Source organism: Phymastichus coffea, unplaced genomic scaffold (assembly GCF_024137745.1).
Source record: "Phymastichus coffea isolate CEN01 unplaced genomic scaffold, Cenicafe_Pcof_1.1 PCOF00184, whole genome shotgun sequence".
Lineage (NCBI taxonomy): Eukaryota > Metazoa > Arthropoda > Insecta > Hymenoptera > Eulophidae > Phymastichus > Phymastichus coffea.
Window position 1 is genome coordinate 56,501 of NW_026706995.1, and position 24,897 is coordinate 81,397.

At 31.7% G+C, this 24,897-nt stretch overlaps 5 protein-coding genes across 17 annotated transcripts; 3 read left to right on the forward strand and 2 right to left on the reverse strand.

Moving 5' to 3' along the window:
* Positions 1-400: 400 nt before the first annotated feature.
* LOC131673561 (atypical kinase COQ8B, mitochondrial) lies at positions 401-5,675 on the forward strand. Of its 6 annotated transcripts, XM_058951637.1 has the most exons (12): positions 619-757; positions 1,249-1,379; positions 1,542-1,738; positions 1,888-2,454; positions 2,519-2,863; positions 2,946-3,030; positions 3,102-3,217; positions 3,295-3,457; positions 3,536-3,738; positions 3,803-3,955; positions 4,037-4,137; positions 4,219-5,017. In XM_058951637.1, the coding sequence occupies exons 3-12, from the start codon at positions 1,547-1,549 to the stop codon at positions 4,391-4,393; spliced, it is 2,100 nt and encodes a 699-aa protein (XP_058807620.1). In that variant the 5' UTR covers positions 619-757; positions 1,249-1,379; positions 1,542-1,546; the 3' UTR covers positions 4,394-5,017. The 6 variants fall into 6 exon arrangements, with proteins under 6 accessions (XP_058807619.1, XP_058807620.1, XP_058807623.1 ...); XM_058951636.1 differs by lacking the exons at positions 619-757; positions 1,249-1,379 and adding an exon at positions 401-605 and having other exon boundaries at positions 4,219-5,675; XM_058951640.1 differs by lacking the exon at positions 1,249-1,379 and having other exon boundaries at positions 635-757; positions 4,219-5,670.
* Positions 5,676-6,466: 791 nt separating this feature from the next.
* On the reverse strand, positions 6,467-15,024 carry LOC131673568 (MATH and LRR domain-containing protein PFE0570w-like). Its single transcript, XM_058951658.1, has 16 exons — positions 14,898-15,024; positions 14,371-14,541; positions 14,165-14,295; positions 13,942-14,080; positions 13,275-13,864; positions 12,940-13,208; positions 12,366-12,844; positions 12,216-12,284; positions 12,092-12,151; positions 11,023-12,007; positions 10,683-10,960; positions 9,036-10,600; positions 8,483-8,932; positions 8,096-8,405; positions 6,930-8,024; positions 6,467-6,755 (listed from the first exon to the last, which is right to left on the reverse strand). Exons 1-16 carry the CDS (start codon positions 14,944-14,946, stop codon positions 6,682-6,684), a joined length of 6,714 nt encoding a protein of 2,237 aa, XP_058807641.1. The 5' UTR covers positions 14,947-15,024; the 3' UTR covers positions 6,467-6,681.
* A 213-nt stretch (positions 15,025-15,237) lies between these two features.
* Positions 15,238-16,571, forward strand: LOC131673552 (gamma-glutamylcyclotransferase-like). Of its 3 annotated transcripts, none has more exons than XM_058951622.1 (5): positions 15,238-15,383; positions 15,545-15,725; positions 15,797-16,095; positions 16,204-16,306; positions 16,375-16,571. In XM_058951622.1, exons 2-5 carry the CDS (start codon positions 15,618-15,620, stop codon positions 16,378-16,380), a joined length of 516 nt encoding a protein of 171 aa, XP_058807605.1. In that variant the 5' UTR covers positions 15,238-15,383; positions 15,545-15,617; the 3' UTR covers positions 16,381-16,571. The 3 variants fall into 3 exon arrangements, with proteins under 3 accessions (XP_058807605.1, XP_058807606.1, XP_058807604.1); XM_058951623.1 differs by having other exon boundaries at positions 15,552-15,725; XM_058951621.1 differs by having other exon boundaries at positions 15,591-15,725.
* A 599-nt stretch (positions 16,572-17,170) lies between these two features.
* On the reverse strand, positions 17,171-20,693 carry LOC131673549 (probable leucine--tRNA ligase, mitochondrial). 3 transcript variants are annotated; one of them, XM_058951612.1, is made up of 9 exons: positions 20,584-20,693; positions 20,398-20,503; positions 20,082-20,292; positions 19,625-20,018; positions 19,226-19,548; positions 18,583-19,143; positions 18,156-18,509; positions 17,606-18,084; positions 17,171-17,540 (listed from the first exon to the last, which is right to left on the reverse strand). In XM_058951612.1, exons 2-9 carry the CDS (start codon positions 20,497-20,499, stop codon positions 17,310-17,312), a joined length of 2,655 nt encoding a protein of 884 aa, XP_058807595.1. In that variant the 5' UTR covers positions 20,500-20,503; positions 20,584-20,693; the 3' UTR covers positions 17,171-17,309. The 3 variants fall into 3 exon arrangements, with proteins under 3 accessions (XP_058807595.1, XP_058807594.1, XP_058807597.1); XM_058951611.1 differs by having other exon boundaries at positions 20,398-20,639; XM_058951614.1 differs by lacking the exon at positions 17,171-17,540 and having other exon boundaries at positions 17,604-17,694; positions 17,886-18,084; positions 20,398-20,639.
* Positions 20,694-21,247: 554 nt separating this feature from the next.
* LOC131673551 (large ribosomal subunit protein eL13-like) lies at positions 21,248-23,259 on the forward strand. Of its 4 annotated transcripts, XM_058951617.1 has the most exons (5): positions 21,260-21,385; positions 21,553-21,625; positions 22,039-22,182; positions 22,269-22,518; positions 22,840-23,259. In XM_058951617.1, the coding sequence occupies exons 2-5, from the start codon at positions 21,603-21,605 to the stop codon at positions 23,110-23,112; spliced, it is 690 nt and encodes a 229-aa protein (XP_058807600.1). In that variant the 5' UTR covers positions 21,260-21,385; positions 21,553-21,602; the 3' UTR covers positions 23,113-23,259. The 4 variants fall into 4 exon arrangements, with proteins under 4 accessions (XP_058807601.1, XP_058807600.1, XP_058807602.1 ...); XM_058951618.1 differs by lacking the exon at positions 21,553-21,625 and having other exon boundaries at positions 21,248-21,385; positions 22,840-23,258; XM_058951619.1 differs by lacking the exon at positions 21,260-21,385 and having other exon boundaries at positions 21,617-21,666; positions 22,840-23,257.
* Positions 23,260-24,897: the final 1,638 nt, after the last annotated feature.

The window sequence follows — 24,897 nt, forward strand, 5'->3', positions numbered from 1 at the left end:
TATTATATCAAAAACAAACATAAACAATCTCTATAGTTCTTTTCAGCTATATAGGTCAAATTACTATTAAACGTTTATCCTGCTCTTTTAATAATAGATTACGATATTACAACATTTTTTTCAATCTTATTACGTTTAAATATCAGATTATCAGAATAATTCAAAAGCATAGTAACCTCTCGATTTTACCAAACGATTTACTTACTGCTAGTTTTATAAAATTCTCATTTTATAAAAATAATTTTATAAATAATTATAAAAATAATTTATAAAAATAATTTTAGTAAAAATAATAACGCAGCATCACTTTTTTAATTTTCATTATCTTCAAAATTATCCGTATCAATTGTGATAAAATGAATTTTTATTACTAAAATCACAACTCGAAATCACATCGACATGCATATTTGCTGCCATAACAACATATCACGTGACTATATCTCAGCCAATTAGATCACGAATAAAATGCTTCAATATGGCATCCACTTTTTTATAAGGGGAATATACATATGATCATGGAGACCTCCATGCATACGATACGAGATTGACGTACACATAACATTAGTACGTTGAAAAAATGATGCGATGTTGCCATATCGTTACTGGTCAGTATACTAACTGAAACTCATTTTCCCGCACTCGTATCGTAATGTACTAAAATTTCGTCTCGTGAACATTTCCACCCTCGCTTAGCTCGGGTGTAAAGTGTAAATGCCATACGAGACAGGAATATACTATCCCGCACTTGTATCATAAAGTACTAATCCAAAAATACCAGGGTTGGGCGATTCTGTCAACTGCTGGAAGCTTTTTGACAGAATTGCCCAACCCTGAAAAACACCCTAAATAATAAAAAAAAAAAGTTTCTATATTATTTATTGATAATAATGTAACTACGCGTTTATAAATTACAGTGCATCTATTTAATGTTGAAATATGATCAAAAAATAAAATAAAAACTGCAAAATTATGTTGTAACAGATTGCAGGTTTACAAAAAGGATTAGAAATCTTTTGGAAATTTTATTTAGTTTTATATTTAATCTTTATTCGTAATTACACATCGTATAAGAATTACGTTCTTTTACTAACCAAATAACAAGTACTACTGCATTTGACAGAAATATACTTTTCCAAATACAAGAAATTTTTTGACAAAAATATATTTATTTTTATATAAAATAATACATATAAAAATTTAATAATAAATACTAACGATATACCTAACCTCGCTTACGTAATTTTCAAGATCTCGTGTCTCGTGGCCTCGTCTGCTATTCAAGTTCAAAATTATTTTAAGGTGCACCTACCTGCAGTTGCAGTGATATTAATTTGTGCAGTCACATGTGGGTGTAGCTTGTAAACATTCACTAACAAAAAGTAATTTAAAAAACTCTCTTTTTATTAACCACGTATTTTTACTAGATAAATAGCATAACATTAATAAAGGTTTCATTAAATAGTCAAAATTAAGTCAATTATGTACAACAATTGCACTGTTTCTATTAAATTAACTATAATAATGTTATTGACAATTTTTAGGGAAAATGGCAGGTCGTAAAACTTCAGATGCTGTTGCAATTCTTCGTGGAATGAAAATTATTGTTGATGCAGTATTGCGAGAACAAGAGAAAAAGTTTCCTCAGATGGTGAAACAATCTAAAATTCAAAATATCACTGATGAAGGGTTTAAAGGTTTGGAAAAATTAGTAGGGGAATTAGATGCAAGTAAGGTTCCTGTAAGTTTCCAAAAGTAGGCTTATTTGGAAAGAGTTGTTCAATTAGAATTTTAGAGTAAACTGTAAATTATATATACGTATATATATTTAACTACGTAAATAATTGATAATTCTTTCAAATATCAATTTTAATGAGATTCATTTTTCAGGAAAATATGAAGAAAGACTTGAAGGAATTCGCAGAAAAATTATACGTTATTGAAAAGGGTCTTTCTCAATATACAAAAATAAGACTTGAAGAAGTTTTAGGATCAAAAAGTTTATCCAATCTGCTCAAAGCAGATCTGAATGAATTAAGTAAAAAATTATATGTCTACAATCCAGCAAAAGACCCCAAAGAAGTGCCTCCAGACACATATGAACCTCATAGTGAAAATTTTAAAAGCTCTGAGAAAAGTAGTCAAACTGCACAATATACAGCAACAAACGATAAAAGCAAACAGTCTCCTATCAAGTATGCAAGTGTGAAACAAAAAATTGAGACTATTGGCACAGGTAGCTTAGAAATACCACCTATAGAATTATCAGAAAAAGATAAACAATTATTGAAAAAATTGGAGGAAGAGCATGAGAAAAAAATCAAAAAGAAAGGATCAGAGAATCAAAAGCCAGATCAACGAATCTCCATACAATCTGCAAGAATTAATCAAACCAAAGAAAAAGTCAAAGCAAAACAAATACCACGTCCAGATGCAAATGTTAAACCAAAGGATACAGTTAGTATTAAAATATGTATGATTACTTAAAATTTTACTATAATATTTTGTGTCATTCTTACAGTTATCACACAGTGCCAAAGCAAGAAAGGTACCGTCAACCAGGATAGGCAGAATGATCAGCTTTGGTACCCTTGGAGTAGGGCTTGGAGTTGGTACAATAGCAGAGTATACACGTAGAACTTTAGGACTAAAAGAACAAAGTGTTGGTCAAACTCTTGACAGTATGTTTCTCACGAAAGCGAATGCTGAACGAATTGTTTCGACACTCTGCAAAGTGAGAGGAGCAGCTTTGAAAATTGGCCAAATTCTCAGTATTCAAGATAACACAATTATCAGTCCTGAATTGCAGAAAGCTTTCGAGAGAGTCAGGCAAAGCGCAGATTTCATGCCGACTTGGCAAGTACATGTAATATTATTTTTTCATATTTCAATTTTTAATTTTGAGATTTTTTTAAATATATTATTACATTCATGTATTTCTATTTTAGAAAGTTCTTGATAATGAACTGGGACATGGTTGGCAAGGTAAACTAGCGACGTTTGATGAAAAACCGTTTGCAGCTGCTTCTATTGGTTTGTAATATTCTGCAAAGTCGGAGAATAAATTGTATTTCATTTGCTTAATTAATATATTTATTCTTTAGGACAAGTTCATCACGCGACTTTATTAGATGGGAGACCTGTTGCAATGAAAATTCAGTATCCAGGTGTAGCAGCTGGTATACAGAGCGACATTGAAAATCTAGTTGGAGTTATGAAAGTTTGTATTTTATACATTTTAACTATACTATTAAACTGAAGAAATTGGATGAATAAAGTAAGTTTTTGATTTTTAAGGTATGGAATATGTTTCCTGAAGGAATGTTTATCGACAATGTAGTTGAAGTAGCTAAAAAGGAGCTAGCATGGGAAGTGGATTATATCAGGGAAGCTGAATGTACTAAATTATATAGAAAACTTGTTGAGCCTTATCCTGAATATTATGTACCTGAAGTTATCGGTAAATTTTTTTTTCTCTGATGTAGTTTTTTAAGATGAGAAATTCGAACATTTATAAAAATATAGTTTTGTTTTTTAGATAATCTATGCACAGCTCAAGTATTTACGACAGAACTTATCGAAGGGATACCGGTAGACAAGTGTGCTGATGCAGATCGAGAAACGAGAGATCACATCTGTAAGCTCATCATGCGTTTATGTTTGAAAGAATTATTTGAATTCCGTTATATGCAGACCGATCCCAATTGGTCTAACTTTTTCTATAATACTAAAACTAAACAGGTATAATATGATGATATAGAAACGTGTTCATCGCTTAATTCTTAAAAATAAACGTCAATTACAGATGATCCTTCTAGATTTTGGAGCATGCAGAAGCTACACTAAGGAATTCATGAATAAATATATCGAAGTCATCAATGGTGCTAGTGAAGGAGATAGGCATAAAGTATTAACGATATCCAGAGAAATGGGATTTCTAACTGGTTATGAATCTAAGGTGTGACGAATAAAAATTCTTATTATTAATTTTTCTTTCGTCCCAGAGTGTTATTTAATTAAGACTTGTTTTATTTGGCAGATAATGGAAGAAGCGCACGTTGATGCAGTGATGATTTTAGGACAAGTTTTTGATAGAGATCACGAATACTTTGATTTTGGCGGCCAAGATGTCACTAGAAGGTAACAAAATACCATTTAATAGTAGTAGATGACTTTTTAGTCGTAAAACAAGATTATTATTACTTTTATTATCAATTTCAGAATTCAAGCTTTAGTACCGACGATCGTACATCACCGCCTTTGCCCTCCACCTGAAGAAATTTACAGCCTTCATAGAAAACTATCCGGAGTATTTTTATTGTGTGCAAAACTGAATGTTAAAATTAATTGTCGAGATATGTTCCGCGAAGTTTATAATAATTATAAATTCGATTGAATAATTTTTTATACATACAAATGATCGTTATAACATATTAGTACTTTTAATTACGAATGATGATATTAATTTAGATTGGCGAAATACATCTGCTGTTTATAATAATATCCGTTCAGTGTTTCTATCATCCATTATTATAGTGATTTTTTTTTCTAATAAAAGTAAATTGTGCATAACTAGGGTAGTAAAATGAATGACATTTAGAAAATTAATATTAAATTATTCCGAGTAGTCTAAATCTATTTCTACGTGATAAAGTTTGATTGCTCATAATACGTCCAATGGTATTGTAATAATAAATTAAATATTTTGCGTACATCACATAAAAAAAATAGAACACATAATGTAAAAAATTGATAGATGATACATTTACATCAGTAAATCTATAATTCATCATAATAGATCAATTAAAATGTCATTAGTACGTCTAAGTTTGACAACGATTAAAATTCATTTCAATCTTATATGAAACTGTATACTATCGTCTACATTCTTTCAAATTCAAAAATCGCTAACAAATTAAAAAAACCATGATAAAAGATAAAGTAAAAATAATTCTTACTGCACTTCTAAAAATTATTGCGATTAAACCATCAAAAGCAAACCCGACACTAAGTTCGTGTCAAATATTATTTATAACACGAAAGATAATCAGAAAACTTACTGAAAAATGAATAAGCGTGTAAGAATCGTGATTGCTTACTAATTTCTTCTATACGCGGGAAATAATTTCTTTTCTTATGTGGTTGTCGATATAAACGCAAGTCTTCAACAGTCATTGGTAATATTCCAAATTTGTCAACTCCTGGCCCACTTCTCATTGTTTTTCGAAAATACGTTCGGTCTTCAGGAATGTATTTTTTATACATTTGCCAACGCCAGTACCTACGTTACAATTTTCAACTAAAAAACCGTGCATAATATGTGTTTACTGTTATATACTTTTCTTGGGGAGCAAGTATCACTTCCTCATTTGATTTTGGTAAATTTTTTATGAATTCTCTCCAACCATTATACAACTTTGGATTTTTTAGAGAATAGCACCGTCTTTTTTCGTTTTCAAGCTTATTCAAATCGTACAAAGCAAAAATTTCGCATCTATTAGCTTCTGGTTTTGGAAAATATTCTTCTAATAGTTCTTGCATCAATTCACTGTCTTCTGAATTATACAAAGAAATTTGTAATTTGATTGTAAATTTCGGAATTAATATTTATTTTTAGATACCTCTTTTAATATGATTATTCTTTAAAGCTTTGTCTTTGGCATTATTAGACATTTTTTTAATTTATGAGAAAAGACGGTTAAAAAATATTGCTAACATACACATACCGCACGTCGTTTGTTTTATTGAAATTTTACTTATAAAAAATGGTTAAGCAAAAGTATAAAGCAATATATATTTTAGAAATTTTTATATTTAACGTATGAAAAATATAAATTTTTACACACACGCGCGTACACACATACGCGCACGCACACACATATATATACACACATTCATATATGTACATACACATACACACACATACACGTACCAGATCGAAATAAATTAATAGATAATTTTTTAATCTAACTGAACAGAGTTGCTTAAAAAAATGATACAAACTTTACCAGCTAAAATTTGAAAAAGTGTAATTACTGCTGCACGAAGATCGTACAAGTAACATTCCATGAACTCGCTATAGAGCTATGCTGAAAAGCTCTTGATATCACTTGCTTAATGTTAAAATTATTAAATCATCCGTCTCGGAAACAGATTTGATTTTTTATAACGGGATTTTTGATTGGGCTATTGCTCTTTCATGTAATGAACAAGACTACCCAGAATAACATAAAATTAATCCAAAATGAGTAATGAATTGTATATAATCCAAACCGTAAATATCATAGTAATAAAGAGTATAAAAACTAAATTTTACAATCCTGCTTGTAAATTTTCAAAACGTCTCACGTATAAAAACTTTCTGTGAGAAAGAAAACAAATAACAATTATAAAATTGATATCTGACTAGTAACAATATTCTCTCTATTTATCATTACATTTATCTATCTTCAAAATATTTTGTAAATCACTTAACATCTGGTTTGATTAAATATTTTAAATTTGACATTAAGTGACTTGATTCTAGCTTTATTTTGATAAAATAAAAATAATGATGCAATAAAACTTTTTATTGATAGAACTCACGAAATAATACTCCGTATTTTTAAAAGTGTACTACCTATGATGTTAACTTTAGTCTTTAGGGTTTACCTTAAGTGCTTAATATTTGTCAGTATCCGATGTTCAGTATATAAACATGTTCTTTTTTCGTTTTCTTGATTTAGGCTGATCTGTCAACTTTTTACGCTTTGTACCTCCTACAAGTAAAAACAAACAGTTAATTTGAAGGAAAGTCTTAGTTGGATACATGAAAATCAATTAAGAAGAGAAAAAAGTACTTCATATTTTAATATTTTTAAGTTATAGCATTTAATTTTAAAAATAAACAGTACTTTTTTAACTCAGATTACAATAGAACTTTTTATTCTTACCTCTAGTATTCTTAGTAGGTATAAAATCTTCTGATGAATCCCCATCATCGAATTCCTCCTCTTCCTCTTCCTTGACCTCTTCCTTAATTTTCTTTTTCGGTCCTGATTTTTTCTTAGGAGGTACAAGATTAAGCAAAATATCGACACAAGTAGGAGCAATTGTAGCAAATATATTGCCGTCTTCGTCTGCCGGAGTAAATGTCATCTCATCATCAGTGAAAAACTCTGTTCTCCTTTTTTTCTTATAATTTGCCTCGTTAAAAATGATGTGAAACTCGGTGTTCTGAATTTCGCTGTTTTCAAATCCAAGTGAATCGTCCGCCAATGTTTCAATATTAAGCTCACAATGCACAGATTTAACCTCATTATCTTTACAAATTAGTTCGAGATTTGATTCGCCAATGCAACTATTGTCATAGTCGCTCAATGATTCGTTGCTCTTTTCTTTAATATTGTTAGTAATACTTTGAATCGCTTTGGTGAGCTCACTTTTTTTTACCCGGTCGACTGGTTCCACCTCTGGTAAAATAGTGCATCCATTACTTACATTGAATTCGTCCTGACTCTCGTTAAATTTTTCGTTGGTAATACTCTCTATTGCTTTAGCTACCTCGACCTCGCTCTTCTCAATCATCACACTTTTTACCTGTGATGCAGATTTTACTTGTGGCTTGTAACTATCCAATTCATCTTTTGGCGAACACTGCGCGCTATTGCTTATTTTCAACTTTTGCTGATCTTCGAGACGTCTATTTTCTTGTTCTTTTAAAATCATGATTTGAGAAATTTTCGCATGAAGATTAGTCGGATTGTCTAGTGGTCTAGAGATGTTGGGTGTCTCGAAAATTCCTTCCTCGGGAATCATATTCTCATCTTTCGCTGGAGTCTCTTTAATAACCTCTTCAAGCTCCTTGTCGGTTTTGTGAATAGAAAATACTTTTGTAGGCGACGACTCTTGTGCTATGACAACCTCTTCATGTTCAACGAACATGATCTCGTTTCCAGCTACTATATGTTCGTCATAAATAAATGGCTGTAGTTTCTTTTCGAAATTTGAATTAACTTCTTCAGTGTCTTCTTTCACCTTTGCGAGCACTGAAATTTATCAAACTTTTTAATAAATCTGAAAATGTAGATGAATTATCGAATGACATGTTTAATATTACCTGGAAATTGTATCAAACCATCGTCGTCGTCATCAGACGACGAGGACGAAGAATCACTGCTATCGGACGATGACGAACTGTCAGAGTCTTCGCTATTCAAGCGAAATGAACTTTCATCCCTGTCACTTGAATCTATGAATTTTGACATTTTGGTATCAGTTTTACTTTCTTCTTCTTTTCTCACGCTGGGATTTTTTGGTGACGTTTTCTTCAGAAGTTCTTTAACTACCTTGAATTCTGTGACTTCTGGCTGTTTCGTGGTTTCAAAAGTTATCGGCGTCAAATGATAGGATGGAACAATTTTCGCTTTCTGCAAAATTAATTATAAACTTAAAAACTACGCGGTGCATAATTAAAATAAAACGAAATTCAATCAATTTAAATTACTTGAAGAACAACATGAGTAATAGTCTTTTCCTCGTCTTTTTGCGGTGTAATAAAGATCTTTGGGGTAGGTGGGCATTCGAGTGGCGTAGATATAGAACATGAAATAGTCCTCGAATCTTCCTTAATTAAAGGTATCCAACTGTTACTACCAGGATCAGCGATTTGTGGAGTTGGTGGCATTTCCATCGAGTCGTCACCTTTTATTAATGATGACGAATCAAGCGCTATCTTGTGGCTGCTCATTGACGTCAGTTTCTTGCTTGTGGCTAAATTTGTATCGATAGTTTTCAAGCGAGCATACTTTTTACTTACAACTTTGCCATCCTCTATTTTGTGTACTTGATCGTAGATCACCTTATGAGCAGATGATACTTCCGTGTTTGTTAGAATGCTCAATTGCTCTTCGATCGAGTCATAGTCTACTGTTCGTTTTGATAAGGTGCTTGGAACCTGTTAATGATACACGTAAAATCAATTAATTAAAAAAATACAATAAAATAATATCAAAACAGCTATACAAGTAGTACGACTACTTTGAATTTGATTTTCTTACCTTATTAATAGTTTCATTTAGTTTGGTGTGTTTTTTATTTTGTTGTTGGTTTTCGTTTTTCTTATCAGGTTGCAGATTATTCGCTTCTACAATCTTCTTATCGATAAATTTTTCATCTTTCTTTAATGGCACAACTTCCTGCTGTATCTCGCTTTCTTCTTCTGACTCATCTACGTCTGTCATCAAACTCGTCTCGGGGAAAAAGTCTTGTTCATTTAATTTATACTTGTTATTAATGGCATTATCTGCTTCTTTCAAAACAGTCGCAATGGCTTGTTCGTCTTGTACCATTTTTTCCACAATGTTTTTATCGAACGACTTTCCGACTTCTGGCAACTTCTCGTGATACCGTATGTTCGCGGAACTCGTTTCCATCATATCGTTGAAGGCTTCGTCGTCGTTGACACTATCGGATAAAAGGTACTCAAGCGAATCTTTCTTTGTGGTTGTTTTAGAGACAATTGGTAGAAATTTCTTACTTTCGGATTGAGTTGAAATTATTTTTATGTTAGAAACTACTTCTGTCTTTTTAAAATCCATTGTTATTCGCTGATTTTTATTCACATTGTTTATAACTTCTTCATTATTTAGTTCCCTATTCAAATGGATTTCTAATTTACTAGACTTTTCTTCACTTTTACTAGATAACGAATTCGTTTTATCGTTATTACGAACTTTCTTCCCATCATTTTCAGTGACTTTATTCTGGTTGTAAAGCAAGATCTTATTCTCATTTGATCTCACATTAGTTTTATCTTCGTTTATAACATTCTTGTTTTGGTTTTCTATTAAATTTTTGTTGCTTTTTATGCAAATATTTGTGTTCTCTTTCACGGGTAATTTTTCATTATCTTTGCTCTTAATTTCAACTTTAACGTTCTCATTTAACAATAAATTACAACCAATTTGAGAACATGTATCTTTACATTCTTTCACAAACAATCTATTATCAACCTTCTTAATTTCTTTATTTACAGTTTTATTGTTTGATAATAGATTACTCTCAATTTGAGCGCTTATATCTTTACATTCTTTCGTAGACAATTTATCGCTAACCTTATTGATTTCATCTTTACTCACAGTTTTATCGTTAGACAACAAATTGTTCTCGATTTGAGCGCTTATGTCTTTACATTCTTTCGCAGACAATTTATTTTCAGCTTTAGTATTTTTATCTCTGCCAACCTTACTTTTGTGATCTTTATGCTCGCTTGTTCTGCCATGTTTTTTCATCTTCTTTGGCGTCTTTTTTTCGATCATTTTTGATGTTTTATTATATGGACTTTTTTTCTCATTGCGTGGTGTTTTAAATTTACCTCTTTTCTTTTTCTTAATGAAACCTTCTTCTTTAGATTTTATTTTGCAATTTCTTTCAGGTATTTCTACTATCGGTGGTTCTAACGTATGACAAAGCATTCTTAAATCACAATCCCATGTTTTTTTAGTATCTTCTTTTTTCATGTCTTTCTCTTTTGATAACTGTCCATCTGCGCCAAATGTCTTTTCAGCCCCCAAGTTTTCTTTTTCAGCCACTATATTAGCTACTGCTGTCGATGCTTGTAAAACTGAAAATAACATGGTTAAAATTATATGGTTGAATAATAAAATTTATATTTATGAAATAAACTAATTTACTAATTGCTATACCTCCACTGTCATGCACTTGGTTATCAGTATCATAATGAATGACAGGCGGCGACTGAAAAGACTCGTGTAACCTTTTCAAATTTCTTTTTGCCGATTCAGACGATGCGCATTGAGTTATATCATTAATTTTACTATCTGATCGTGAATAAATTGGTGTTTCAAAAGTTAGAGCCCTTATATGACTATTCGGTTTTTTCGGTGTGGATAGACTCCTTCTTTGACTCTTTGCCGGTTCCTCTACTAATATGTTTGGCGTATTTCTTGTTAAGACTTCGTTGCTGTAAAGGAAAAAATTGTAAATGATGTTGAGTTAAATTATGTAAAATCTTATTTAACTTACTTATAGTTTGATGCAATATTATCTTTATTTTTGTCGATATACGGTTCAAAAGTTTTGCAGATCAAGCTTTTCAGTGATTCTTTTTTATTTGATCCTACTTGATCTTTTGGCTCAATATTTATTATATTTACAGTTTGATTTAATGTTGGAACATTCTTAGTCATAACATTCATCTGATTGTGAATTTTATTTGTCATACCTGAACTGTTTTCTTCACTACATTTATTTATTTGATTGGTTTCGCCGACTACAGTTTTAATAATTTGTTCTATATCATCTTCTACCTTGTTATTGGTTTTATTATTAGCTGTGTTTGATACATCCTTGAATGTAGAATCTCCATTGATATCATTGTTAATATCAACTTTTTGAGCTTTTGACGCTACGTCTTCATTTTTTTCAATTTTTTTATTAGTTTCACCAATCAGTACGTCTTCTAAAGTTTCTTTATCTTCAATTACAGTAGTTTGTGCAACAATATCATTAGCTGATGGATTGACAACAGGGTTTAACATTACCTTCTGAATATTTTTCATTTTACAGTCTTCAAAATCTTCAATTTTATTGACTGCTGTACCATTACTACTTTTATTTTTTTCAGACTCTGCGTTATCTTCAGTTTTTTTGTACATTTTTAAACACGGAGAAAACCTTTTTTCTGTAAATTCAACCGAATCGTCGACTTCAATTTCTTGTGCTGTCGGTGAATTTTGTACACTATTGACAGTATTTTCCATTCGAGAAACCGTAATTGATTCAATGCTAAAGTATCTGTTGAATTCGGTATTTTTGACAAGCGACGATATGCTAATAAATCTCGGCGATGTTTGAAGGGTTGAAGGTACGTTTTCTCCGTCATTATTTTTCGGTAAATCAAGAGCTTTGTTCCCTGATTGAACGTTCATGACTGGAAGCACTGGAACTGGCATAATTGGAATGAAAGATTTTGTTACTGATGGAATGTCTGGCGTGTGCAAAGTATCATCTAAAAAAATATTACAAAGTTTTAAAATGATAAACATCGTTTTTTTTGTCATAAATAGTAAATAGATTAATTTCGCATTCTGACCTGTTTTAGAATTTTCAATTGTACAAATTAACGATGTTCTTTCCGCTATTTTAATGTTCTCTGAAAAATATACAAAATTGACAATACAAAAATTTTAATGCAAAGAAAAGTTTTAATATAATACCTTTGCTGATAATTGGCGATATAAAACTATCGACAGGACTCACGATATTTTCAGTAGCAGTTTGAATATCTATAACGAATTGCAGAATTATAGTTAAAACTGATTAGAAAAGATTGTTTGTAATAAATAATTCTATTCAGAGAAATTTACCATTCATGCCTACAACTATGGATTCTTTGATAGGAACAGTATTCGACAAAAATAATGGTTCAGTTGAAAACCACTCGCTACTATCATAATTTTGTGTCGCTGTAAAAAGTTTCAGAGGCGTAGACCTTTTATGGTCTGAAAACTCTGAAGAATTTAGAAAATTCTTGTCAAAAAATGATGGTTGCATTGCATTAACTGGACATTGCTCGTCCAGACCTACATTATTTAGCATATGGTTAGATGTAGTATTTTGATTAGCCAGACATATCCCATCGCAAACGGATTCAAGAACGATTGTATTTTGAGTTGAGGTGCCTTCTTTAATCATTTCTAATTTTTCAGTAAGTAGTACGCTTTCTATGACTGGAGTTATATTCATACTATCAGTATTAATAACTTGTGGATTAGATTGATTGATTTCTTCCGCAATGGTTACATTTTCATTAGAAATGTTTTCTTCAAAATTAGGATTTTGACAACTGAAGAAAATTTTAGATATTATGTTATTTAAATAATAATATCAACAGCTACCCGTAAATCATATACCGTTTGTTAATAAAATAAATTGTCTTACTTATCAATATCCATTTCAATTTCTTCCGAACTCGATATATGGTCATCAAGTTGAATAACAGAGTTGAGCAACTCAATGAACATTGGATCGTTTTCAGTTATATCTACAGCTGTTCCAACTATTTTATCTAGCTCATTTATAAACGAAGCGGTCCCGTCACTTCCGCTTTCTTGAATAGATTGTAATTGTGTATGTTTCATTGATTTATTGATATTGCTGGCTATCTTTTCATGTATTTCTGTCCTACTCAGAAGTTCAGATTGCACATCCTGAAAATAAAATATTTTTATTATTGTTGCATTATAAATAAGTAGACAAAAATTTGTAACACTTACTTCCAAGATTTCAATGCACGCTTCAGATACCTTAATTCCTGGATCGATTTGTCTTGCAGATTCCAGATAGTTTTGATCTTCATTGTTATCTAAATTGATTACCTCTTGATCACTGCCACAATTTTCCAAATCATTACATAAATTAGTTTCAGGCGTTAAATTTTTAGGATCAAAAAAGTTGGATAAATTATTCTGTACATGAATCACTGAAACATCAGTGGTCAATCTATTTAGATTTTCTTCAAATCCTTTATGATTCTTATTTGTTAATTTGAGAATACTATTTGCAATTAACTTAGGTACTAATTTATCAGGTTCTCCCTTTGACGTTTGCACTTCTTGAGATTGAAATGTCTTTTCTGTTTGAGAAGCTTGATGAACCTGTGTTTGTGCATCTTTTAATAAAGTTTGTACTGCTTGAGATGTAACGTTTTTTACAATCTGTTGACTTTGAATAAACTTATTTGTTGTTTTTATTGGAGTTTTGACTGTCATAGACTGAGATGTCTCACATTTTGTATTTTGTAAATTTTCAGTATATCCAGGTAAATGTTCAAGTGGTGTAGCTTCTACTGATGAGATATTGTGTACTGCAAAAGTGTATTTATAATAATAAGAATCATTGAATAAAATATATATAAAAATTGCTGTAATTTCTTTTACACACATGAACTAGATTCTGGTGGGGTTTCAGTTTGATATCCATCATCAGATTGTATTGCTACATTTGATTCATTTTCATTTTTACCAGAATGACGTTTTTTATAAATTTTTGAAGGGGTCCCATTAACAACTGTATTTATGCTCTAAAATTTTTAAAAAGGTAAAATATATTGTGATGCAATCCAATCTTAATAAACTATTAAGAAGTATAATTTTTCATGTTATACCTGAACTGGTTCACTTGTGCTGTGAAGAGTCTTATTTCTACACTCTTCCAATAGGAACTTTATTTGAGTAATAATATCATTACATTTTCTTATTTTGTGTGTACTATCAAAAAGAGTTAGTTGATCTTGTACTAAAATGAAAAAAATTATTAAATTAATAACTGTATTTAAATTAATAACTAATCCTTGTATTGAATTTAGACTACCAATGGAATTGATTGAGCAAAATGTTTCCAACATATTCAACAATGCATATCCATGAATACGACTTGGGATAGCCTTCCCAAACTGTAAAAAATTACGACATTCGTACAAGTTCTGAGATTCATTTAAAAAAGTTTTTGCTGACTCTGTACACTTTTCTTCCAACAGATATCCTGTGTAAAGAAAAATAGATGATTAAAATATATTCAAAATTACAGATCTACAAAAATGATTAAGTATTAAAATAAAACCATTATTAAACCACTTTTATCATAATTTCATTAACATTATTCTTAAAAGCTTGTGGTAGTATTTAATGATTAAATAAATATAAACATCAACAACACATACAAAGAAACTTTTGCTTTCTTTGCAACTGTGTGACATCTTTCGTTCACTTTCAAGTTTAAATAATGCCACGAATGTATTTTCTTATTTAAATATCACATCAACTTTAAAGAATTTCGTAAAAAAAGGTCACGCTTAGGAGAGGTTAGCATTTTCTCAAAAAAGTAAATACAAAACTCACCGTAAACAAGTCTTGCGATCTCTGACGGTAGCAAAACGTCCACAATCATTGTGCTCTTATCTCATCAAATGCTACACTCTCGAAAACAAAATATCAACGGAATAATAATAATTTACTTAAAAAATCACCTAAGAATGGGCGCAAACGACCACAACAAAGGCCATCTTTACTGTGTATGTACAATCTACTGCATATACATGTATATATAGTATGTAATGCTTTTTCGCGGGTTATTTTGTTGAGATGCCTTTCCCTCATTGGCCGGCAAACAGCTGTTTTCGATTGGCGGGATAGTAGCCGGTAATTAATCACGTGATGGTTGTTGCTTATTGATGAAATAAGTCCCTAGTGGTTCTTAGATCTATGACGTTTCAAGAAATTTTTGTTTTTGAAAAAAATTTTGCATTGTTGTGCGTTTTTTAACTAGTGCCACGTCTAATAGTCCTTTTAATTACGTGGCTATCAAATTTGTGATACATGATAATTGTAAGCCTCATAATATTATATTAAATATTTATAACTGGATAGGTTATTTTTTATTGTATTTAAAATGTTTTTTGATAACCAAACATTTTCTTGTTGTTTATTTTACTTATTCAAGTACTTTTAATAATAATTTAAATCAATTGTTTTTAATACCATTTGAGATTTTAGATTATTAAGAAGAATTAAAAGGAAATATTACTTGTCCAGTTTTATGGTGAACAAATACAATCAAATATGGCTCAAAAATCATTCATGTACTTCTCATATGGCAGTAATATGCAGTCAGACAGAATACACAAAAATAGTCCATCAGCTAAACAAAAAGGAATTGGAAAAATAGATGTTTGTACTTCCATTTTATATAGTTATTATCAATAATTGATTTATTAATACCCTCTATATTTTTTCTATAGGATTATCGATTGGATTTCATAAGATATTCTGATAATTGGCATGGATGTTCTGCAACAATTGTACCAAGTCGGAGTTCTGAAGTTTGGGGAGTGATTTGGGAAATAGATATGAAGGATATGCCAAATTTGGATAAGCAAGAAGGTGTGGATGCTGGCATATATTTAGTTAAAAATGTTACTGTCCAAACCTTAAATGGTGACGATGTAGAGTGTAGAACTTACCAACAAACTCAATTACCGGACGAGTATATCCAACCAAATGAATTACCTCCTGAAAGACAACCTTCCCTTGCATACATGCAAGTTCTATTCTATTTTATTAAAACTAAAATTATCACTTTTTATAATTAACACTAACTGCTAGAGATTTATTGAATAAAAAATGTATGCAAAATTTTTAATTGCAGGAATAGAATTATAGAAGGTGCTAAAGAATACCAGATTCCTACATATTATTTGAAATTCTTGAATTCATTTCGTCATAATAATTATAAAGGTCCAGTAAATATTGTAAGTATTATAAAATTTTTATAATGATTTACACAGTTCAGTACTTACATTTACATTTAACTTTATAGCCATAAAGGAGTTAATAAGACCATATTGTGCAATGTGAGATTTACTACTGATCATTTTTGGGCAGAGTAACTGCGTAACACAGTGACAATATTTTTTAACTTATAACAATTTTTTTCTATAAAGATTATAAAATATTTTACAAATTAATATTAATAAATCTAATACATTAAGGGAACGTGATTTTATTTAACATATTTGTACAAAAATTATCTTCAATTAAATAAAAGAAATGTTTAAAATAAAAATAGACGAAAACTACCATGACATATTATCGCGTCGTGTAATAATGTTCTTTCGTACTGCGAAAAAACTTTACCTCCTATTTCCGTCGAAAATTATTTATTCGTGAATATTTCAAATGCGCATTCTGTAGGCGAAACAATAAAACTCTTAATTAATAAGCATTTATCGTAAACATCGAATTTACACACTATGAAACAAGATATAACGTCTTTCTTATGTTACTTTGAACCCTGTGTGTTTCTGGAAAAATCAGGACAATCAGGACAATATAAATGATAAGATCTATTTTTTTCTAAAGAATGTTAGCATTGAGACTAGAATTGAAGAGGAGATTAAATTACGAGGTTTATTAACAATGCAAATTGCCAAATGATTATTACGAATCTAGAGCAACAATCTAGAAAACTATTAGAAAATAGACAACCGTACGTCTACTTGTAAATAAAATTTCATTTAAAAAGAAATCTTGAGCTACTTAATTATTTGTTTTACCAGTAAAAAATTATCAAATTCCAGTAGATTACATGCAATTTTTAAAATCATTTCGCTAGAACGGTTACAACGGCATGACTGAATCTAAGTAAAATCTACATTTTTTACAATAAGCAATACTTTTTATTTACATATATATTACAACTTAAACTAAAAATTAAAAAGCAACTTAAACAATCATAAATAACTTAACGTCAAACTATAAAGCTTCCTCCTGCGGCAAACTCTCTTCCTGAATCTTCTTAGCAATTATTGTAATGCTTGCTCCACAGCCTATATCTGATCGATAAATAACTTTGGTGATCTTACGGTCTTTCATTTGCTTTTGAAACTTGAGCTCCTGCATTACTATCCGCAAGACGTCGTCTTTCGTCATCACATCCAAGTCCCGGCGCATCACTCGCAGTGTCATAAGTTCTTTATTGTTCACCTATAATGGATAATTTTAGAAATTTGAATAAAGAATAGAAAACTTCACAAATTTGCAAGTCGTACCTTCACGCGAACTTTGAGCTTATACTCCATATCAACTTCCGGCCAGCGTTGTTCCAGAACATCCTTATCCCACTGAATTTCCCCATCATCTACAATTCTATGTTTAGCCATACAAAAGCCAGCCCACAATTCAGAGGCGAAATGTGGCGCGAACGGTGCAAGCATAATAATTTGAACGGCGAGTGCACGTTCATATTCGCGACTTCGAGCTATGCAGAGCTTTGAAGCTTTGCGAATGTCATTAGTAAGACCCTGCATTTTTGAAATGGCCACACTTAACTGCTGTGAGCTTATGATGTTGAACGTCACTCCATGTACATAGTAATTACGGCTGTCGAACATGTTGTCGTCTTCCTTGATGAATTTAACGTCTTTTGGACGGGTTTCCAAGTCGGCTGGTGTAAGAGACTGACGAGCTGAGATGAAATCACGTAGCATTTGCCAGAGGCGCTTTTGCCAGTTTAGAATGCCTGGAAATGCTGTAAATTTCAAACAAAACCACGATATATAAACAGTGTTAAAAGTTTTTCAAAAAATTTTATCGACTAACTGTCTTTAGACCAATGCCTATTAGAAGTCGGCGCAACATCAGCCAACATCAATAACCTAATAGTATCAGCACTGTACTCTTTGAACATATTAGTCGGATCGACACCGTTATATTTAGATTTAGACATCTTTTCCCAGGTCGCAACGACAGGCTCTCCAGTTTCCTTTTCAACGTAACCATCGTCTGAGATCAAGATATCCTGCGGTTTCAAGTATTTGCCAGCCTTATTGCAGTATGACTGACCCATTACCATTCCTTGAACTAAAAGCTGTTTGAAAGGTTCTCTCGTGGGGACCAGCCCAAGATCATAAAGGAAGTGATTGATGAAACGAGCATAGTACAGATGAAGTACAGCTGCAAGTTGAATTTTAATAATTTATCAATCTATCAAAACTCTGAAAAAAATGGATATTTTTCAAGTTAATACCGTGTTCTTTGCCACCAACGTACAAATCTACCGGTAAATAACGATAAGCATTTTCCTTGGAGAACATTTGGTTTTGATTTTTGGGATCGATGTACCTCATGAAATACCACGAGCTGTCGACAAAAGTATCCATTGTATCCGTTTCTCGCTTTGCAGGACCGTTGCATTTGGGGCATGAAGTTTTTATCCAATCCTCGGCATTTTTCAAAGTCAAACTTTGACTTGTGGATGATCTGCTTAGTTCTGGAAGTACAACTGGTAACTGCTCTCTGGGCACTGGTTGAGGACCGCAATTTTCACAATGAACAATTGGTATTGGGGTTCCCCAGTATCTCTGACGTGATATTAACCAATCTCTTAATTTTGAGCTTACTAAGTAACCACCAATTTTTAATTTTTTCGCGATTCGGAGGACATCAAGTCGTTTTTCTTGGAGCTCTTGAACTGAATAGATCGGTGGAACTTCATATTTAATGTTGTTAGCTTCGCAAAATGCTATGTCAACTTCAGAACACGGAATGCCTAGATAATCGTCTCTGAAGGCAGGGTATGGTAAAGATTCTATAAAAAAAAATCCATTCGTGAATTTACACCATAATTTGATGTTTAAAAATATATTTTTGGGAGCTTAAAAATACCATACCTGTGTCAGTAACAAATATTGGCAGTTTTTCATTGGTGAAAGGATTCACAATTTTAGCTTTCAGTTTCCTAATAACACTGTTAGAGTCAGATTTCTCAATATTAGCCAAAATATTATTCTTTGATAATGCCAAGAACTTAGCATTCTCAATAAACTCAGGTTTATCAGTCCACAAAGTTAACAATGACGGGTAACCAGAGATATCAGATATCAATTGAAAATCAATGTTTGTACCTGTGCACTCACCAATCCAGTGTTCCTGTATTTTGATGATATCTTTCCAATCCTTCAACATTCTATCTCTTAAGCCTTCTAATAATGATCTGAAAAACAAAACAAAATAATTTGTTAGATTGAATACTTTTTTATATGTCCCTTTCAAGTTCAATTGATGCTTACTCTGCATATGCTGTAGTTTTAATAAACCACTGTCTCAGTAGTCTTTTCTCAACAACAGCACCTGATCGCCAAGATCTGTAATTTTCGTCAACTTGCTCATCAGCAAGTACTGTTTGATCTACTGGATCCCAATTAACAAATGTTTCTTTTTGATAAAGCAGATCATTTTCAAACAATTTAAGAAAAAGTTCTTGAGTCCATTTGTAATAATCTGGGTGGCAAGTTGCTAATTCTCTGTGAGCATCAAATGTACATCCTAACTCATGCAGCTGCTCTTTCATGTTTTTGATATTTTTTTCTGTCCAATTTGCAGGATTAACTTTCCTCTCGATAGCTGCATTTTCAGCAGGTAAACCAAATGCATCCCAACCCATTGGATGAATGACATTTAGTCCTATAGTTATTACAAAATGCTTATTATTTTAAGATTCTTAAAAAGAAAGTTATTTAGGTTTACCTTGCATTCTGTAAAATCTGGCAACAGTATCACTAATTGCATAAACTCTTACATGCCCCATGTGAAGTGATCCTGATGGATATGGGAACATTGATAAAACGTAAAAATTATCTTTGAATTTTACTGATCCTGCATTGTTATTAATTTTATGAATTTTTTCTTTCCAATATTTTTCAACCTCATGTTTGTACTCTGTGGTAAGTTCTACATTCTGATTTAATAAAAATTAAATCAAATTAATGTCATAATTTCAATAATTGTAATTTTGCACAGAATAGCTTTTGTTTTTATTTTTAAAAATAAAACATAACCTTACCCAAAGTCTTAGACCACTCGATGCTTGTCTTGAGAAAATGTTACTTGGAATATTTCGGATTTTCAAGGAATATTTGAATATTGATAATATGCTGTACCTCATTGCGCTATTTAATCAATCAGTGTAATGTAATTTGAATAAAATTCAATTATTTCCTCCCGGTGTTTCAGAAATAATAGAAATTACCACTGCTTGGATCAAATCAAATAGCTCTGTCAACCAGACCCCGGTCCATGGAGACTGTCTCCATGCCCCGGTCCCATAGCTACGTATGAATGTGGACGGATACGGACGCGAATCGCAACTCTAGTAACATCACTAAAAATATCTAGTTCTATTATTTAGTACCAACACTACCGGTAGTGAGCAAAAGTATGTAACGTTGTTTAAAACTGTAGCGCCGAACGTACACCACATTTAATGTTCAAATGTCAGGTCTACAATTTACTTTTCAAATTCTCATGAATATTGCTTATTGATGAGTATGCTAATGTAAAAAAAGCTTTTGGGATGATTAATACATATCATTCATATATTTTTTCTTCTTCTTCTCATATATTCAAGTACTTCCATAAAATTAAGACCTAATTCCACTAATTGTAGTTGAAAGTCTATCAATTCTCTATCATTTGCCATCTTATAGACTGCAATAATGTAAAGGTTAGATAAGCGTTCATTAAATGTGGTACGTTCGGCGCTACAGTTTTAAACAACAGTTACTTTTGCTCACTACCGGTAGTGTTGGTACTAAATAATCGAACTAGATATTTTTAGTGATGTTACTAGAGTTGCGATTCGCGTCCGTATCCGTCCGCATTCATACGTAGCTATGGGACCGGGGTCTTTAAACGATTCGGCCCAAAGCCTCAATCCCAATAGCAGTCATGACTTTTGACGTACTGTGAACTAGTAAATTACGATAAAGGGAAAGTAGAGTAGATGCTTGTCTCGTGTGGCGTTTACGCCCGAGTGAAGCGAGGATGGAAAGGTACACGAAACGAGAAATTCTTTCCCGAACATGTGTCGTACCGTTAAATTTATGTACGCTTTTAATGCGTTGAAAAAAAGGACATTATCCATTATCCTTCAATAATATATCAGCTTGAATCATTAGTTACAATAAAAAAGATTAATATCAATTTTCAAAATTACCAGGCTCAGATAATAGTTGCTCAATGTTCCGCGAATAGCTGCCGGCGTAGTATATGAGCTGGTACAATCAGATCTGGTATGTACATACAATCTTTCTCGTGTTCGCGAAAAGCCCTGGTAAGGATAGTTTTTTGAAAAATGAATCGTAAATAATCACTGCCGTCGCCAAAATACCACCGTATAGTTCATCATAAACAGCTGTTCGTTTATTTTAGTTTATTTCACCATAGCTGGTTTTAGGGCTTGAATTGATATTTTGTTTGCAATTAATTATTAAATTGTCATGTTATTTCAAGGTTATAGCAGCATATTTACATTAAGCCAAAAGTGTTTTTTGTAAAAAATTATTTAATTCGTCTTTTATTGTAATAACTGTTCAGTGAAATTAATTTTTATTTGTTGACAATTGTTTGCGCGTAATTCTTGAACAGTGCAACATGAGATACAGTAGTACTTATCAGTAAATTACTTATTCTCTTTCATCGACAGCTACAAAATGGGTAAGCGGAATAATATGATTCCAAATGGCCATAAGGATTGGCAACGATTTGTCAAAACTTCGTTCAATCAGCCAGCCAAAAAATACAGAAGGAAGACAAATCGCGTCAAGAAAGCCCGAACAGTTGCTCCACGGTATGCTTGAAGACTGACATTTACCACAAAACTAAAAAAGGTTTAGATCGTTTCTCATTATTTTATTTCAAATATCTTCCTTTTAGTCCAGTCAAGCTGCTAAAACCGTTGGTGCATTCTCCAACGGTCCGCTATCACGCTAAAAGTAGACTTGGTCGTGGATTTACTAATACGGAGTTAAAAACTGTTGGTCTCTGCAAGAATTTTGCAAAATCAGTTGGAATTTCTATTGACAAAAGAAGACGAAACAAGTCAGTTGAGTCTCTCCAAAAGAACGTACTAAGACTCAAGGAGTACCAATCCAAATTGATTTTGTTTCCATTGAATGATAAGAAAGTATGTTTACTCATTTGAATATTTAATAATTTCTAGTTTGAAACAAGTTATTTTTACTACAAAAAGTTCAGTGTATTTTGGAATAGTAAAGCTTTATTGAAAATATATATGTTTGACAGTGTGACTTTTCAATGATTGTGCTTAGTTGTGCAGTGATATATGTCCAAAGTTGTTGTTTTGAAACTAATCGTTACAGTCTATTCAAATAACTTTAATCACTTATTTACTTAAATATCTTTATTAGTTTATTATTCTATATATTAATATTTTGTCTGACTATATAGTTGATTCTTCAACATTAATATTCAATTTTATTCACAGATCAAGAAGGGAGAAGCTACGCCTGAGGAATGCAAAGTAGCCTCTCAAGTAAAAGAAGTCATGCCACAGGGACTTCATCAGGCCACCACAGCCAAGGCAAAGGCTCGCGTGATTACCGAGGAGGAGCGTAAGTTCAGCGCTTATATTACCCTCCGTAAAGCCAGGGCTGATGCCAGGTTAGTTGGCATTAGAGTGAAACGTGTCAAAGATGCTGCCGAGAATCCCGATGATGTAACGAAACTCGCAGCAACAGACAAGAAAGCTAAGAAATAAATATGTATAAAAAAGTAATTAATGGACTATTTTTTTTAATATTTGTTTGTTAAATTATTATCTCATCTTATTTAATATAAATAATTCAATGCAGAAGTTTTTAGTATATGAAAATCATTTATTTCTTGTACTTGCTCGCAAATCTATAAAATATACCGATGAATAATAAACATAAACATTAAATTCGTCTTTAAAACAACAATTTTAATATAATAATAACACAATGTTTATTATTACTTTTTAATCAATTGATTAATTACTCGAATCACATTAAAGACATAAGAAAATAGTGCTAAAGTAATGCAAATTGACAATTAAAAAGTAATTTCTCTCACGTTTGTAATAATAATGTTAGAAATGTCTTAATGTTTCTTTTTATCATAACGGATCAGGCGTTATTGACTTCGCGCGCTCTGCTATTCGCTTCGAAATCATCTCAGAAGGCTTCAAAAGAGAAATTTCACAATCGCTGTCTGCGCAGTTGATTGTCGAGGTGTGCATACTGACATCAGTTGAGCGATCACGCACATCGCGCTTCTGAACACTCCCTGAACGAATTGCACGCAAACTCGACCTGCAGAAGCAAGAGCCAAAGGAGAGTTGACAATCTGAGGACGTGAGTGAAATTTAGCGTTTTGCTACTTACCGCCAGACGCACAAGCGCCTTCGATGAACGACGCTGCCGTATAAAAGTACTGGCTGATGTCCATGCTCGGCAGGTCCTTCATTTGTAAACCCAGACACTTGACGTTGGTGCCTTTGTAGTAATTGTTGTACGTCCGTTTTTACCATGCCAAATCTCTTACCCTCGGCTGCGTTCAGCACGTGAGTTATGCCTACCTTCTGCAAGTATGCTTTGTTTTCAGCAGTCACTGCCACCGCTAATTTGCTATGTATAATTAATCTTTTTACTGCTATAATAAAGGTTTAGAAATCCTAGAAAGATCGTTTTTCATTAATCTTAGAAAAACATCTTTATTATATATCTAAAAACTTACATTTTTCTAGTTCATAATATTATCACGTATTGATTTAATTTTAGACAATTAATCAATCTTTTTTCTTATAATTGTTAATATCGATGTGTATGCACATGTTGAATACTAGATGTTTGCAATAAAAAAAATGTACTTTTGGTCATGATAAAGACCAATTCTCTGTTCACACAACCTTATGCAAAGTAGAAACAGTCTATCTCAACGGCAGGTATAACTAATTGTGAAACATACATCATTTCACAAATCAAATTATTGATACAGTAATGCTGTACAATAGTTCCAATATGCGAAATTTTATATATAATTCTTAACAAAGTTGGTAACTAAAATTTAATATATAACTTTACAAAACATCTCTATATTTAAAACTATAAAAATTGAATTTCAATTTTAATTATTTGGTTTTTTCTCATCTTCATAACGTAACGAAAAATATTTTTTGTCAACTAATGCTAATTTTAATAATCGCTATACAAATTTTATTTATAATTTATAAATTTTATTTATATATTGTTTTTATAAAGTAAAAAAAAAGATTTTAATTTCTCTATTTTAATTTTGCGAATGACAACGGTGGAAGCGCTCTATAAGAATTAGAAATGAAATTTTTTAATTCAAAATGTTTCCGTCATCTTTCTTTTTCTACCTTCTGTCTTGTTCTATTAAAAGCCTTGGTTTTAATAAAGTCAAAGGTTTTATACACTATTGTGGATAATGATGCATGAAGACTGTGCTGACTGCTGAGGTCGTGTTATCTCCATTTCTTGATTTTTCCAAATCTAGATTC